Source organism: Heteronotia binoei, chromosome 14 (assembly GCF_032191835.1).
Source record: "Heteronotia binoei isolate CCM8104 ecotype False Entrance Well chromosome 14, APGP_CSIRO_Hbin_v1, whole genome shotgun sequence".
Lineage (NCBI taxonomy): Eukaryota > Metazoa > Chordata > Lepidosauria > Squamata > Gekkonidae > Heteronotia > Heteronotia binoei.
Genome location: NC_083236.1, coordinates 11,018,917 through 11,033,006, shown reverse-complemented (window position 1 = coordinate 11,033,006; position 14,090 = coordinate 11,018,917). Strand labels below are relative to the sequence as shown.

Genomic DNA, 14,090 nt, shown 5'->3' with positions numbered 1-14,090 from the left:
GATTCGTTGGCAACTTCTTGACCCTGTTGCCTCTGACCTTTCTAGCTCTCCAGTGGGAGTTGAGCAGCATTTGCTTGCTGGTGGATCCCCCAGATTGATGGGCTGGTGTCTGGCTGTTGTATTGCATAGGGGCTATCATAATTTTGTGCAAAGGCAATTAATATTCAATTGGTTTTTTCACGGTGTTATCTTGATTGCCTTTCTGGTCAGTGTAATTTTTACTCAGTTTCACCCATTTTGGATCCTGTTTCTGTTTTATTCTTTTATGCCATTAAAGGTTTTGTATGTGTGTAAAAAAAGAAAAAAGACCTCTATGGTGTACCCCATCCAGATGGTGGTGAGGACCCAGGTGTCAGTGGTGATGTTCTCCAAGGTGGTGGCATAGGGGAGTAACTGGCTTCCTATGGATGGGGTGATGATAGCTGGTGAGGTGAGAAGTCAAAAGGATTGTTTAGCTTGTTGAGTAGCTTTTTAGTAGTAGTTTGCTTAGATCTCAATTGACAGGTTTGATGGAAGGTTGATGCCACTTCCAAAGGTCAGATGCAAGTGGTGAAAAACAGGCTGCTTACCTGTAACTTATGATCTTTGAGTGATCATCTGTGCATTCACACCCTTGGGATCCCAGGCGCCAGCGCTGGCTCTGACCAGTACTGAAAAGCTCCATATATGGATTTTTGATCTAGACACCCTGATCTAGACACCAGAGCCAAATGTCCACTGCAAGAAGACACTGTGCCCCCCTGCCGATTTATGTAGGACATCGCTGTTGTATTGTCCGTTAGAATCGAGATGGCCTTTCCTTTCACCAGAGGAAGAAAAGACTGAGGAGCAAACCAAAATGCCATCAATTCAAGATAATTGATGTGGTGAGCCTGATGCAGTAAGTCCCAGTTGGCTCCCACAGTCAGGTTCCCGATGTGGGCACCCCATCCCAGGAGAGAGGCAACTGTAGTAAGAGTCTCTACTGGAGGTGGAGGGGCAAAATGGGGCACCCTCTAGAAGGTTGGCAAGATCTCCCCACCACAGGAGGGAGTGCAGAACTGTCAGCAGCAACTCAAGTATGCGCATGGGTGGGTGTCTCAACGGTTTGAATACCTGCAGGAACCATAACTGCAGAGGGTGTGTAGTTTTGCCATGGATATGACTGCTGTGGTGGCGGCCATAAGCCCTAGCAGCCTCTGGATGGAATGAGCAGAGGCTCTCCCCAAGGATCTGATCTGACAAGCCATTGTTGATAATGCCTGTGCTCTGTGGAGTGGGAGGAAAGCTCTGCAGACAGTGGAGTCGATAAAGGCCCCGATGAAGTGAACTCTCTGGCTGGGCACCAGGTTGGACTTTGGAAGGTTTACACAAAGGCCTAGAGTCTCTAAAGTTCCCAATGTTAATTGGATGTGATGCACTAGCAGGGCACTGGAGTTGGCCACCAGCAGCCAAACGTCTATATAAGGTAAGACAATGACCCGTAACAGGCGGAGATGCACAGCCACTACCACCATGGTTTTGGTGAAGACCCTGGGGGCCGTGGACAGTCCAAATAGTAGGGTGGCATACTAGTAGTGCGCTGCCCCCACTGCAAACGGGAGATACTGGCGATGCTGCTGCCTTATGGACAGGTGAAAATACACATCCTTGTGATCGATGGTGGCCATCCAGGAGTTCTTCTCCATTAATGGGAGGATTTGGAATAAAGTGGTCATCCTGAACTTCTTGTAAACAATAAACGCGTTCAGGCCCCGGAAGTCCATAATAGGCTGAAGTCCACCATCCTTCTTTGGGACGGTGAAATACCGGGAACAGAACCCGTGTCCCTGAAAACTGGGGGAACTAGCTCGATGGCTCCCTTCTGTTGTAATAGTCTCCCAGGCATGGAAGAACGGGGATAGTCGAGTGCCTCCAGGGGTGGCAGTGGGAAATCACAAATCTGGTGTGCCGACTGTGGGGGAGTCAAAGACTCTGTTTGGGGTTGGTAGATTGTTTAGTATGGGCCTGCCAGAATTGTCCCTGAAATTTCTGCTTCGCCGGGTATGGTTTTCCCTGTTGAAGATGCGAACGGCTTCAACCAGGGTTGATCTGGGGAAGAATGGCTTTGAGATTTACATGACCATGGGCAAGAGTATTGCTTTTGTCTGAAAGAGTGCGTGGATGAAGAAGCACTCAAAGTGCGGGAAGCCTTGATATTCTTATCTAGGTCCTGTAGAGTGGTATCAGTGGAAGAATGGAAGAGGCCGGATCCATCGAATGGGAGGTCCTCAATAACAGACCTCGTGTCATGGTTGAAGGTGGTGGACCTGAGCCAAGAGTGCCTACGAAGAGTGATGGCTGAAGACAGTGGTTTGATGAAGGTGTCAGCAGCATGCTTTGAAGAGTTGAGCTGCTGCTTCGCTACTAGCATACCCTCTTTCTGGATCTTTAGCAGGGTACGGTGATGCTCCTCTGGAAGATGCTGAAGGAGATTAGAAACCTGGTCCCAAAGAGCAAATTGATAACAGCCCAGACAGGCAAGGTAATTGGTGGTCTTATTCCCAATGCCGCAGTGGCATAGAATTTTCTTCCAAAAGAATATTTTTTTCCCTCCTTGTCAGGAGGGGAGGATGTAGAGTGTTTGCCCTTAGACGAGGAGGTACCTACCATGGAGTTAGGTTTAGGGTGGTTAAATAGAAACTCTGCTCCTTTCTCTTGGACTTATGTCAAATACTAGGTCATCCACCTCGGGCTGAGGTTGTTGCATTGAGAGACCCAGGAAAGTAGCCATGCGCTTAATCAGGTCTCCGTATGGTTTGAGATCCTTTGACGGGGATATTGGGGCATCCTCAGTCACTGGCGTTGATGGCATAGGTTTAGTTGTGTGATGCTCTGAGCCGGCGCCGACTGAGCTGGTAGAGTCGTCCATGTCTGAAGAGTCAGAATCAGCTGGGTTAGGTTGAGTCAAGGTCGGTGTTGGGGGACGTTTCGGTGTCAACATCCGTTTCGACTGAGGGATTTCCTCATAGCGTCGATCCGGAGCATAGTAGGCTGAGCACCTATCCCATTCAGGCAAGTCCTGAGGGTAATGTCAGGGATAAGGTGGATAGGGAATGCAAGGGTAGCCTTGTCTGCATTCCCAAGGCAGTGGTGCACCGTGGTACCACTGGTATCTGTCTTCCTCGTAACGGGGACAATCCCGGTGGTCTGAAGGATTAGGTTGTCTTGGCGCATAGGCGAATGCGGCTTTCGGGATTGACTCGAGGAATCATTCCTGCCTCCCTGTACCGATTCTGGTGAGGGCTGTGTCAGATTGATTTGTTCTGCCTCAGCATCAGAAATTTGATTGGGAAGTGGATCCATGGAGACGAGGCTCCTTTCAGGAGAAGCCAAAATCCTCAAGGGGGCCCCTCCACAGCGGCGATAAGTCGGGTAACGTCGCCATCAGCATCAGCCGAACCCTCTCTAGGGAAGCCTTGGATGGACCTCTCCTCAGGCGCGTGCAACTTGTGTTTTTTTTATTGTTTGTGCTCCTTCTCCCACTTGCGTTTCTTTGCGGGCAAAGTGGTTGAAGACTTAGAGCCCTGCCCTGTCTTGGGCTTCGGTGTTGGAGTTGAATCACTCTTCTGCGACAGCGGTATTTTGGCTGGCGTTGCAGTGGAAGTCGATGCCGATGGGTCCGAGGACCTCGGTGCTGAGCTGTGCTCCATGGGCTGAGGTGTTAAAATCGATTGGAGCAATGCCACCCACAGACCCGCGGCTTGATTTTTCCTGGTCTGCTTGCTAAACTTCAAGCAATGAGTGCAGGAATCAGTGCTGTGCCCCTCTCCCAAACAGAACAGGCAAAGGGAGTGACCATCAGTTGGGGCAAGTTTGCTGCCACACTTGAGGCACCTCTTGAAGAACCCCCACATAGAAGTCTGTTCCACCGACCGGAGACCAGGATAACACTATCTCTCTTGTCTTTTAGGGAGACACGACGATGACAAAGAGCACGGAAGAAACTGCACCAATGAAGTTTTAGGAGAAACGCGGATTGGAACAAACTTCCAGCAACTGGAGAGCCGAAGGTAAGTCCTAACAGCGTGGCGGTCAGGAAAAAACTGGCGCCCCGCCTACTGGGCATGTGCGGTAGACACTGTGAGCATGCCCAGTGGTCGGGACACAAAAATCCATATATGGAGCTTTTCAGTACCGGTCAGAGCCAGCACTGGAGCCTGGGATCCCAAGGGTGTGATGCACAGAGACCACAAATAAGATAATTGATGATAGTAATATGGCGATTTCTGGGTCTTAAGGTTTAGTGTGCTTGTGAATGGATGGTGGACAACCCCAAGATTATTTGCATGCTTGTGTCTACTAATTTAAGGGGGTCATCAGTAGAATGGAAGAGACCCTCCTCATCAAAGGGAAGGTCTTCAATTTTCATCTTAATATCCAGTTGCAAAGACGTTGATCAAAGCTACACCTGGTGACATAAGGCAACAGTGGAGGGGCAGAGAGTGTGAGAAGCAAGAGACAACACATCTCACCATTGATATTTGTTGCTTTGAAGCTCTGCAGATTTCTTGTGTTAAAGAACTTGACTCAGCCTGAACATCAGCTGGAAGTTATCAGATGAAAGCTGCCAACTTGGTAACAGAATTAAGTTGTAAGCAGCCAGGTACAACAGAGGGGTCTGCATCTTTGATGCTAACAATGTCAGGGAATAGATTTTCTTGGTGATGTTGTCAATCTTTAACCCTTCATGATCAGCGGGAGCGAGTAGGTGAGCCTGATTTGTATTTGAGGAATACTGTACAATTACTGAATTGGATTTAGGATGGGAATGCAGAAATTCAGCACTCCCAACTTCTACCTTGTACACCGCCTCATATCTCTTAGATGTAGGTAGAGTAGAATGGTGTGGCCTTTATAGTTAACAAGAGAGTGAGGAAGGCAGTAATGGGATACAATCTCAAAAATGACAAAATGATCTCAGTCCATATCCAAGGCAAACCATTCAATATCACAGTAATCCATGCCCCAACCACTGATGCAGAAGAGGCTGAAGTGGACCAGTTCTATGAAGATCTACAACACCTTCTAGAATTAACACCAAAAAAAGATGTCCTCCTCATCACAGGGGACTGGAATGCCAAAGTAGGAAGTCAAAAGGTAACTGGAACAGCTGACAAGTTTGGCTTTGGAGAACAAAATGAAGCCAGGCAAAAGCTAATAGTTTTGTCAAGAGAACGAGCTGGTCATAGCGAACACCCTCTTCCAACATCCTAAAAGGCGGCTCTGCACATGGACATCACCTGATGGGCAACACAGAAATCAGATTGATTATATACTCTGCAATCAAAGATGGAGAAGCTCCTTTCAGCAAAAACAAGACCTGGAGTGGACTGCAGCTCACATCATGAGCTACTCATTGAAAAATTCAGGCTTAAACTGAAGAAAACTGGGGAAACCATTAGGCCATTCAAGTTTGACCTTGATCACATCCCTTATGAATATACAGTGGAAGTGAAGAATAGGTTTAAGGAACTAGAGTAGATAGATTGCCTGAAGAACTATGGATGGAGGTTCGTGACATTGTACAGAAGGCAGCAATCAGCACCATCCCAAAGAAAAAGAAATGCAATAAAGCAAAGTGGCTGTCTGAGGAGATTTTACAAACAGCTGAGGAAAGAAGGAAAGTGAAAGGCAAAGGTGAAAAGGAAAGATTCGGCCAACTGAATGGAGGTTTTCAGAGAACAGCAAGGAGAGATAAGGAGGCCTTCCTGAAGGAACAATGCAAAGCAACAGAATGGGGAGGACAAGAGATCTCTTCAAGAAAATTAGAGAAATCAAGGGAACATTTCATGCAAAGATGACCATGATAAAGGACAAAAATGGTAGAGACCTAACAGAAGCAGAAGAGATTAGGAAGAGGTGGCAAGAATACATAGAAGAATTATACAAGGAGGATCTCAATGTCCTTGACAACCATGACGGTGAAATCGCTGACCTTGAGTCAGACATCCTGGAGTGTGAAGTCAAATGGGCCTTAGAAAGCATTACTATTAACAAAGCAAGCAGAGATGAAGGTATCCCAGTTGAGCTATTCAAAATCCTAAAAGACGGTGCTGTTAAATGATACATTATGTCAGCAAATTTGGAAAACGCAACAGTGGCCACAGGATTGGAAAAGGTCAGTTTATATTCCAATCCCAAAGAAGGGTAATGCCAAGGAATGTTCAAACTCATTTCTCATGCCAGCCAGGTCATGTTAAAGATCCTACAAGCTAGGGTTCAGCAGTATGTCAATCAGGAACTATCAGAAGTTCAAGCTGGGTTTCGGAGAGGTAGAGGAACTAGAGATCAAATTGCCAACATTTGCTGGATTATGGAGAAAACACGGGAGTATCAGAAAAACATCTACTTCTACTTCATTGACTACCCTAAAGCCTTTGATTGTGTGGATCACAACAAACTGTGGCAAGTTCTTAAAGAGATGGGAGTATCAGGCCACCTCACATGTCTCCTGAGAAACCTATATAAGGGTCAAGAAGCAACTGTCAGAACAGGATATGGAGCAACTGATTGATTTAGAATAGGAAAGGGGGTTCAACAAGGATGAATATTGTCACCCTTCTTATTTAATTTATATGCAGAGTACATCATGCAGAATGCTGACCTGGATGAAGCACAAGCCGGAATCAGGATTGCCAGGGAAATCATCAACAATCTCAGATATGCAGATGACACCACTCTAATGGCAGAAAGTGAGGAGGACCCAAAGAACCTCTTATTGAGGGTGAAAGAGGAAAGCACAAAAGTAGGCTTGAAACTCAACATAAAAAAAACTAATGTCATGGCATCCGGCCCCATCGCACCTTGGCAAATACAAGGGGAAGACATGGAAATCATGACGGACTTCATATTTCTGGGATAAAAGATCACTGCAAATGGTGACTGTAGTCATGAAATTAAAAGATGTTTGCTCCTTGGGAGGACAGCTATGGCAAACCTAGGCAGTATAATAAAAACTAGAGACATCACCCTGCCAACAAAGTCCATATAGTCAAAGTGATGGTATTCCCAGTAGTAATGTATGGCTGTGAGAGCTGGACCATAAGGAAGGCTGAGTGCAGAAGAATAGATGCTTTCGAGCTGTGGTGCTGGAGAAGAATCTTGAGAGTCCCTTGGACTTCAAGAAGATCAAATCAGTCAGTCCTAAGGGAAATCAACCCTGAATGTTCCCTGGAAGGTCAGATGCTGAAGCTGAAGCTCAAATACTTTGGCCACCAAATGAAAAGGGAGCACTCCCTGGAGAAGATCCTGATGCTGGGAAAGACAGAAGGCAAAAGAAGAAGGGGACAGCAAAAGATGAGATGGCTGGACAGCATTACTGATGTAGCTAACACGAATTTGAGCAGACTTCAGAGGATGGTAGAAGACAAGAGGGCCTGGTGTGACTTTGTCCATGGGGTCACAAAGAGTCGGACTTGACTGGGCAACTGAACAACAACAAAAATAGAAGCAGGCTTGGTCCATGCTTCTTTCAAAGTTGCAATGTGGACTGGTAGCATCAGCAAGACCGAGGGGGTTGGAAGATCAGAATGTAGAATATCATGGATAGCGTCAGAGACCACTGAAGCATTCATAGCCAGCTGAATCCCCAAAACTGTTGCTATATGTTGAAGAAGGTCTAGGAAGCCTTTCACACCTTCCAATGGTTTGAGGTTAGCTTGCTGGTCAGGTGTTGCTTTGATTGGTAACTCCCTATTGTTATCAACATCAGACCCTGGAATGTTAAACTGTACTTCAGACAAATGAGGATATTTGAACCCAATCACCTAGGTTCCTAGATACTGTGCACTGATTGAACTGGTAGTAGGATTTTGAAGAGGACATGTTCTTGAATCCGAGGGCCCATGGTGGAATCTGAAGGAGGAAGTCAGTGCTTATCAGTAGTTAGAGGAGAATGACATGGACCTGAAGAGCATTGGTGGACAATTGATGTGAGTTGTTCATAATAACAGGAGCTTGGTTGATGATGAGGGGACTGATTCTGAGAGAAATCACTGTGCTTACTTGGGGACTGGTACCGAGATGAGTAAGAGAAGTAGCGGTTGTGTCGAAGAATGCCTGGTTCTACTCTGAGACCTAGGGGAGCATCAGTTTTTAATTTTTTTTGTTAACTTTTCAAAAACAATATCACAGTAACACTGCCAATAATAGGTAGATTAATTTAACATAATCATAGGTAGGAGGATTAATTACGTAAGTATTAATACAAAATAAATATTACCAAAAAAAAACCCCTAAACAAAGTAATAATAAATAATGATTACAAAATTGTTGATTTGGAATGATAGCTTTTAAATAAGTATTGTTTTCATCACATTGGATAACCAAGGTGGATTGTCCAGACCAGAAAGGTAAGGTATAAACAGCATCCAAACTGAGTCAAAATTGGTATTGTATGAGTCTGTTTCAGTCATGTATAATAGATGCAATGTTAGCCATTAAACAAAATTCAGTTGCTTTCTTCAGCCTTTCCATAATAGAAGGTACATGGGTGTTCTTTCAAGATCTTGCCAATATCGCTTTTTCTGCCATTAACAGCATTGCTATTAATTTTTTACAAACTGAGGGCAATTTATTACAATTATGTAATAAAACTGATTCTACTTAAAGGGGTACAATATAGAGTGTAATATTGTAGATTTGCTCCTGAACCTTTTCCCAAAATTCCATGATAAATGGACATGACCACCAGCAATGCTTGTAAGAACCTATAGCTCCGCAGTTTTTCAAGCACAAAGGAGATATTGACGTATGCATAAAATTTAATTTCTATTGCACTAAATACCATCATGTTAAAAGATTGTATATGAATAGGTATTGCTTTGGATTGTCATGCAGGAGAGGGGAGTGCGAGTTTGATGACAGTCTCAGCAATTATGTGATTTATTGTAATAGTAGCAGTTGCTGGCCAAACAGGACAATGGAGATCAAGAGTTTCCCCCGGAATGCTTGCAGGATGCCAGGGTTGAGAGTTGCAAACCATGTCAAATCCAAGGTAATCAACCATTGGAAGCTTGACATTCCTCAGATGCAAGGAGGTTCGCAGGAGGCGTTGAGTGAACGGTCAAGGAAGATACAGCAATCGATCAGAGTTTGTTTGGTGGCTGCTACAGGACTTCCATGGTTCCCACAGGCCTTGCCACAGTCTGAGTGGAAGGTGATGAAATAGACCTGTGACTTGTATAGCTTGCACAGCCTTAGGAGTCAAAGTTGGCGGGAAGGGTGTTGGAGCAGTCACCGGCATCATTGCTAGTTTCAGTCTCTTCGGTTTCATAGGTGCCGACTTTGAAGAGGATGAGTGTTTGGTTGATTACAGGCTATTGTGGATTACATTGGTTGAGCCTGACACTGAAACCAGCACAGCTAAATCTCCCCACAATTTAGGTGGGGGAGATGGCATTAACCAAGAGCTGGGAAGCTGTGCCATTGGTGGTTGGAGAGAGGACTCCAGTAGATGGGTTCTGAGCTGAGCAGCCCTATTATTTCATGCCTGCCTTGTAAATCTGGCACAGCGAGGACAAACTACATACGGTGATCTCCCCCCAAGCAAAATAAACAGCAATTGTGGCTGCCAGTTGGGGGAACTTTAGTGTTGCAGTCATAGCAGCACTTGAAAAATGGAGCTCCTTCCACATTCTACCCCCCTCAATAATGAAAAAAAGAATGAGGAGAGGGAAGAGGGGAAGGAGGTGAAGTGTGAGGGGAAAAAAACACTGAAAATGTGAGGAGGAACTAAAGTCTGTCTCTCTCTTTTTTACTTTACAGTTTGAAGAAGGTGAAAGGTGAGCAGTGGTGAAAAAAATGGTAGATAGAGTCAAGGGAAACACCTGATGAGGATAGAAAAATTCATTCAACTGTTGAGGTGGTAAGGAAGGAACTGAGCTGAGTGCGGGGTTTCTCTCAGCTCCAGGCATGTGCAGTTGATGCCTGCTCCCAAAAGCTGAGGAAAAGTCTTCCAGAAGAAGAGAGTTCTAAAACTTTCCCAGCAAGGGTACTGTGCCTGCACTGCAGTGTGTGGCCTGCACAGAGATCACGATGAAGATGAGGACTGGGCCCACTCTCTCTATCCAAGAGGGCACTACTCACAACTCCTTTAAATTTCTCAAAAAACCTTTCTACACAAAAATTGCTCCTAATTTCCACAGCCTCCCATTTCCTACATCATTATCTCCCTGTTCTATCTTAATTTGTGCTACTGATGAAACCCTCATATTTTCCTTCACCTACATGCTATTTATCATATCTAAATAAGAAACTTCTGAGTCTGGGCCCTTGCCTCTTCCCAGTTCTGCCCAGTTGCGACAAAATAAAAGTGATGATGGCAAAAATATCCAGAAATCATTTTTATGCATAGATTTCTTTTTGTTTATATGAGAGGAAAAAAGGAGAATGTACAAATCAACCCGAAACCATTCAAAAATCAGTGCATTTGAAAAATCTGAATTATATTAACAACAAACTATTTAGAAAGTATGGGAAATGAATGCAGATCAGAAGGGCTATATTCATACCTGATCTTTACTAGTTAATCCAATGTGCATAACCAGATAAAAATGAACTAGAAAGTCAGGATTTGGCACAACATCTTGGCGCCTGGTCATCATGGCACATATCAATTTGTATGCATGTAGCTTCCCTTCCTTATATTCATCTGGTAAAGTCGTAGCCTGAAAAAATAAGGGTTTATATTGTCAATAAAAGTGATTGCATTTATCAGAAGAGTAATATACATTAAAACACACAGAGATGCAGTAAGTCCAACATGACTAAACAAGGTTTAAGTCCAGTGGTATCTTTAAGACAACAAAGTTTAATTCTGGACATGCACACTTCAGATACATTGAAACAGCTTCCAAAAGTAGGTAGAGGGGGGTTAGTTGTTAGAAAGGTCTAACCAGAGTCCAGATGCATAAGTAACTGAATGATAAGTATAGTTAAGATTGGATTAAAGCAACTGGCAAGATCTGTGAATAGTGGCAAATTAGCATACAAATTAAAAAGAGTTAAACAGATGTGAGAACTAAGTTTTCGTCCAGTGCGCTTTTAGACCAACCAAGTTTAACTCTGGTTATGATTTCATGTGCTTGCACACTTTTTTTTAACATATATTTTTATTTTGTATTATAACTCATGTTATTTCTCCATCTTAGATTTCTACAATATCTTACATTCATATTACAGATCCATCAGTTACCTCCCTCCCTCCCTCCCCCCACCCCTCCCAAATTGACCATAATAGAACTCATCTATATTTGCAACCACAGGCACACCTTTTGGAGCCTGAGCCTTATTTCATTATTGGCCCCTCCTGTTTTGACCCATCCAATATATTTATACCACCTTTCCATAATTTCTTCAATCTTATCCTCTACTTGCTGTTTTAGTATTGATAGTATATCTGACTGAATCCATTTGTATAAATAACCGTTCCATTTATCCAAAGTTCATTTCGTGGCATCTTTCCAACCAATGTGCTTGCACACTTCTTCAGATACATTAAAACAGACTTTTTCAAGCATTACATATAGGCAGAGATATATAAGAAGATATGTAGGAAGAAGATATAGAGGAAGAAGAAGATGATGAAGATATTGGATTTATATCCTGCCCTTCACTCTGAATCTCAGTCTCAGAGTGGCTTACAATCTCCTTTACCTTCCTTCCCCACAACAGACATCCTATGAGGTAGGTGGGGCTGAGAGAGCTCTCACATAAGCTACCTTTTCAAAAACAGTTTTGCAAGAGATATGGCTGACCCAAGGCCATTCCAGCAGCTGCAAGTGGAAGAGTAGGGAATCAAGCCAGGTTCTCTCAGATAAGAATTCACACACTTAGCCACAACACCAAACTGGCTAATTAGAGTCAAGATGATAAGTAACTGAGCAATAAGTATAGCTAACATTGGATTGATGCAGTTAACCTTTAAAAGGACTGACTACAGATTCCACTGCAGGTAACAATACTGGGCCCTAATAGTAATTTAGTACTGTGGACATGTATTGATCTCCTTACCAAAATGCTCAGGGTGATCTTGAGATGGAGAAATGAAACCAGGGAGGCATCCAAAGGAAAAGGAGATGTAATAATGGGTGACTATCAGTGGAATCCTAAAGAGAGTTACACCAATCTAAGCCTATTCATTTTAATGGGCTTAGACTAGAGTAAGTCTCTTTAGGATTGTACTGTTTACCCTCATATTGACTGGATAAATGTGTTCCAATCATACCAAAGAAGTAAAATGTCTAGATACCCTAAATCAGGCATGTCAAACGTCCATCCAGTGGGCTTGATCTGTCCCCCAAACAGCTCCTATCAGGCCCGCCACCAACTGCTTCCTTCTCCCTTGCCTGCTTCCTTCAGTTACCATGTTTTATTTCTCCCCTGTGATGAGGCAACCAAGCAAAGCAGCCTCTAACAAGATAATGCATGGAATGGAGAAAGTAGAGAAAGAAGTACTTTTCTCCCTTTCTCACAATACAAGAACTCGTGGGCATTCGATGAAATTGCTGAGCAGACAGGTTAAAACGGATAAAAGGAAGTACTTCTTCACCCAAAGGGTGATTAACATGTGGAATTCACTGCCACAGGAGGTGGTGGCGGCCACAAGTATAGCCACCTTCAAGAGGGGTTTAGATAAAAATATGGAGCACAGGTCCATCAGTGGCTATTAGCCACAGTGTATGTGTGTATATAACATTTTTTGCCACTGTGTGACACAGAGTGTTGGACTTGATGGGCCGTTGGCCTGATCCAACATGGCTTCTCTTATGTTCTTATGTTCTAACTCTTTCCCTGTTCCCTCCTCCTTCTTTCCAAAGGGAGGAGGACGGAAGAGGAGTCTCAGTCAATGGAGGAGCTTGGCTCAATAGCTCCGCTCTGTGATTGAGACAGCCTGGGGTAACAGGCTTTCTCAATCGCCAAGCAGAGGTACTGAGCATTCTCTATTGGCTGAGGCTCCTCCCCCTTCTTGTACCCTGGGGAAGTTTCCTTTGTCCAGTTCCCTCAATCCCGCAGGAGAGATATAAAGAAAGCACATTTATGGCCAGCAACGCTTTATTCAAGGTATGAGTTTTTGCCTTACTTACTGTCTATGATTCTATGATTCTTTCAGCAATTTAAAATTAATTAAAATACTTCACAGACGGTGTTAATAATTTGAATTTCAAACTGTGTCACCACCTCATAGATGTAAAAGAAAGGAAAAAGAGGGGGGAAGTGGGGGAGGGGGCGGAAAGGGAGGTGGGGAATGCCAGACAAGATGGTACCTTTTGCTGCTATTTTATGCCATTTAACTTTTGCTGGTTTTTTAAGGTTTTATTATATTCTATAGTGTCACTGTTGGTTTTAAAGTATACTGTATTCTTGTATTAATGCCAATAAAGGTCTATGGTATGGTATGTTCTTATGTACAGGTCCCTTTGCTGTCCTCAAACAAAAGTCTGGCGGAACATCTCCGCCTTGCAAGCCCTGCAGAACTGCATCAGGTCCTGCAGAGCACAGATGTTATCTAGCAGAGAGTCAAGGTTGAAAAGGCCCTGGCCCTGGTTGAGGATAGTCGGACATCTGGGCCTGGGATCACCAGTAGGTTGTTATCTGGGGGACATACCAGAGGAGGAAGTCCCGCAAGTACGTAGGCCCGAGACCGCTCGAAACCTTGAACCTGACCTAATATTCCACGGGAAGCCAGTGTAGCTGATACAGCACAGGTCAAATGTGTGCTCTCTCTGATGTTTCCATCAGGACTCACGCTGCTACATTCTGCATCAGCTGGAGATTCCAGATCAGTCTCAATGGCAAGCCAGTGTAAAGCAAGTTACAGTAATCCAGACTGGAAAAGACAGTTGCGTGGATTACTGTGGCTAGGTTGGGGTGTGACAGGAAGGGAGCCACTTGCCGCGCTTGGGGTAGATAAAAAAAAAACCACCAGCCTGGCAACATGCATGATCTGGACCTCCATTAACAAGAATGTATCCAAGACCACACCCAAACTCCTAACAATTTGTGCCGGTATCAAAGGAACCTCATCAAGAGTTAGAAGACGGAGCCCCAATCCTGACTCCCTCCCCCAC

At 44.3% G+C, this 14,090-nt stretch overlaps 1 protein-coding gene across 2 annotated transcripts in view; it reads right to left on the bottom strand.

Annotated features, from left to right (window-relative positions):
* Positions 1 to 14,090, bottom strand: part of RALGAPA2 (Ral GTPase activating protein catalytic subunit alpha 2) — a 380,381-nt gene that overhangs the window by 214,554 nt on the left and 151,737 nt on the right. For both annotated transcript variants that reach the window (XM_060253668.1, XM_060253669.1), the window contains one exon: positions 10,533 to 10,688. In XM_060253668.1, the coding sequence (XP_060109651.1) occupies positions 10,533 to 10,688 (156 nt within the window). The remainder of the gene's footprint in view (positions 1 to 10,532; positions 10,689 to 14,090) is intronic.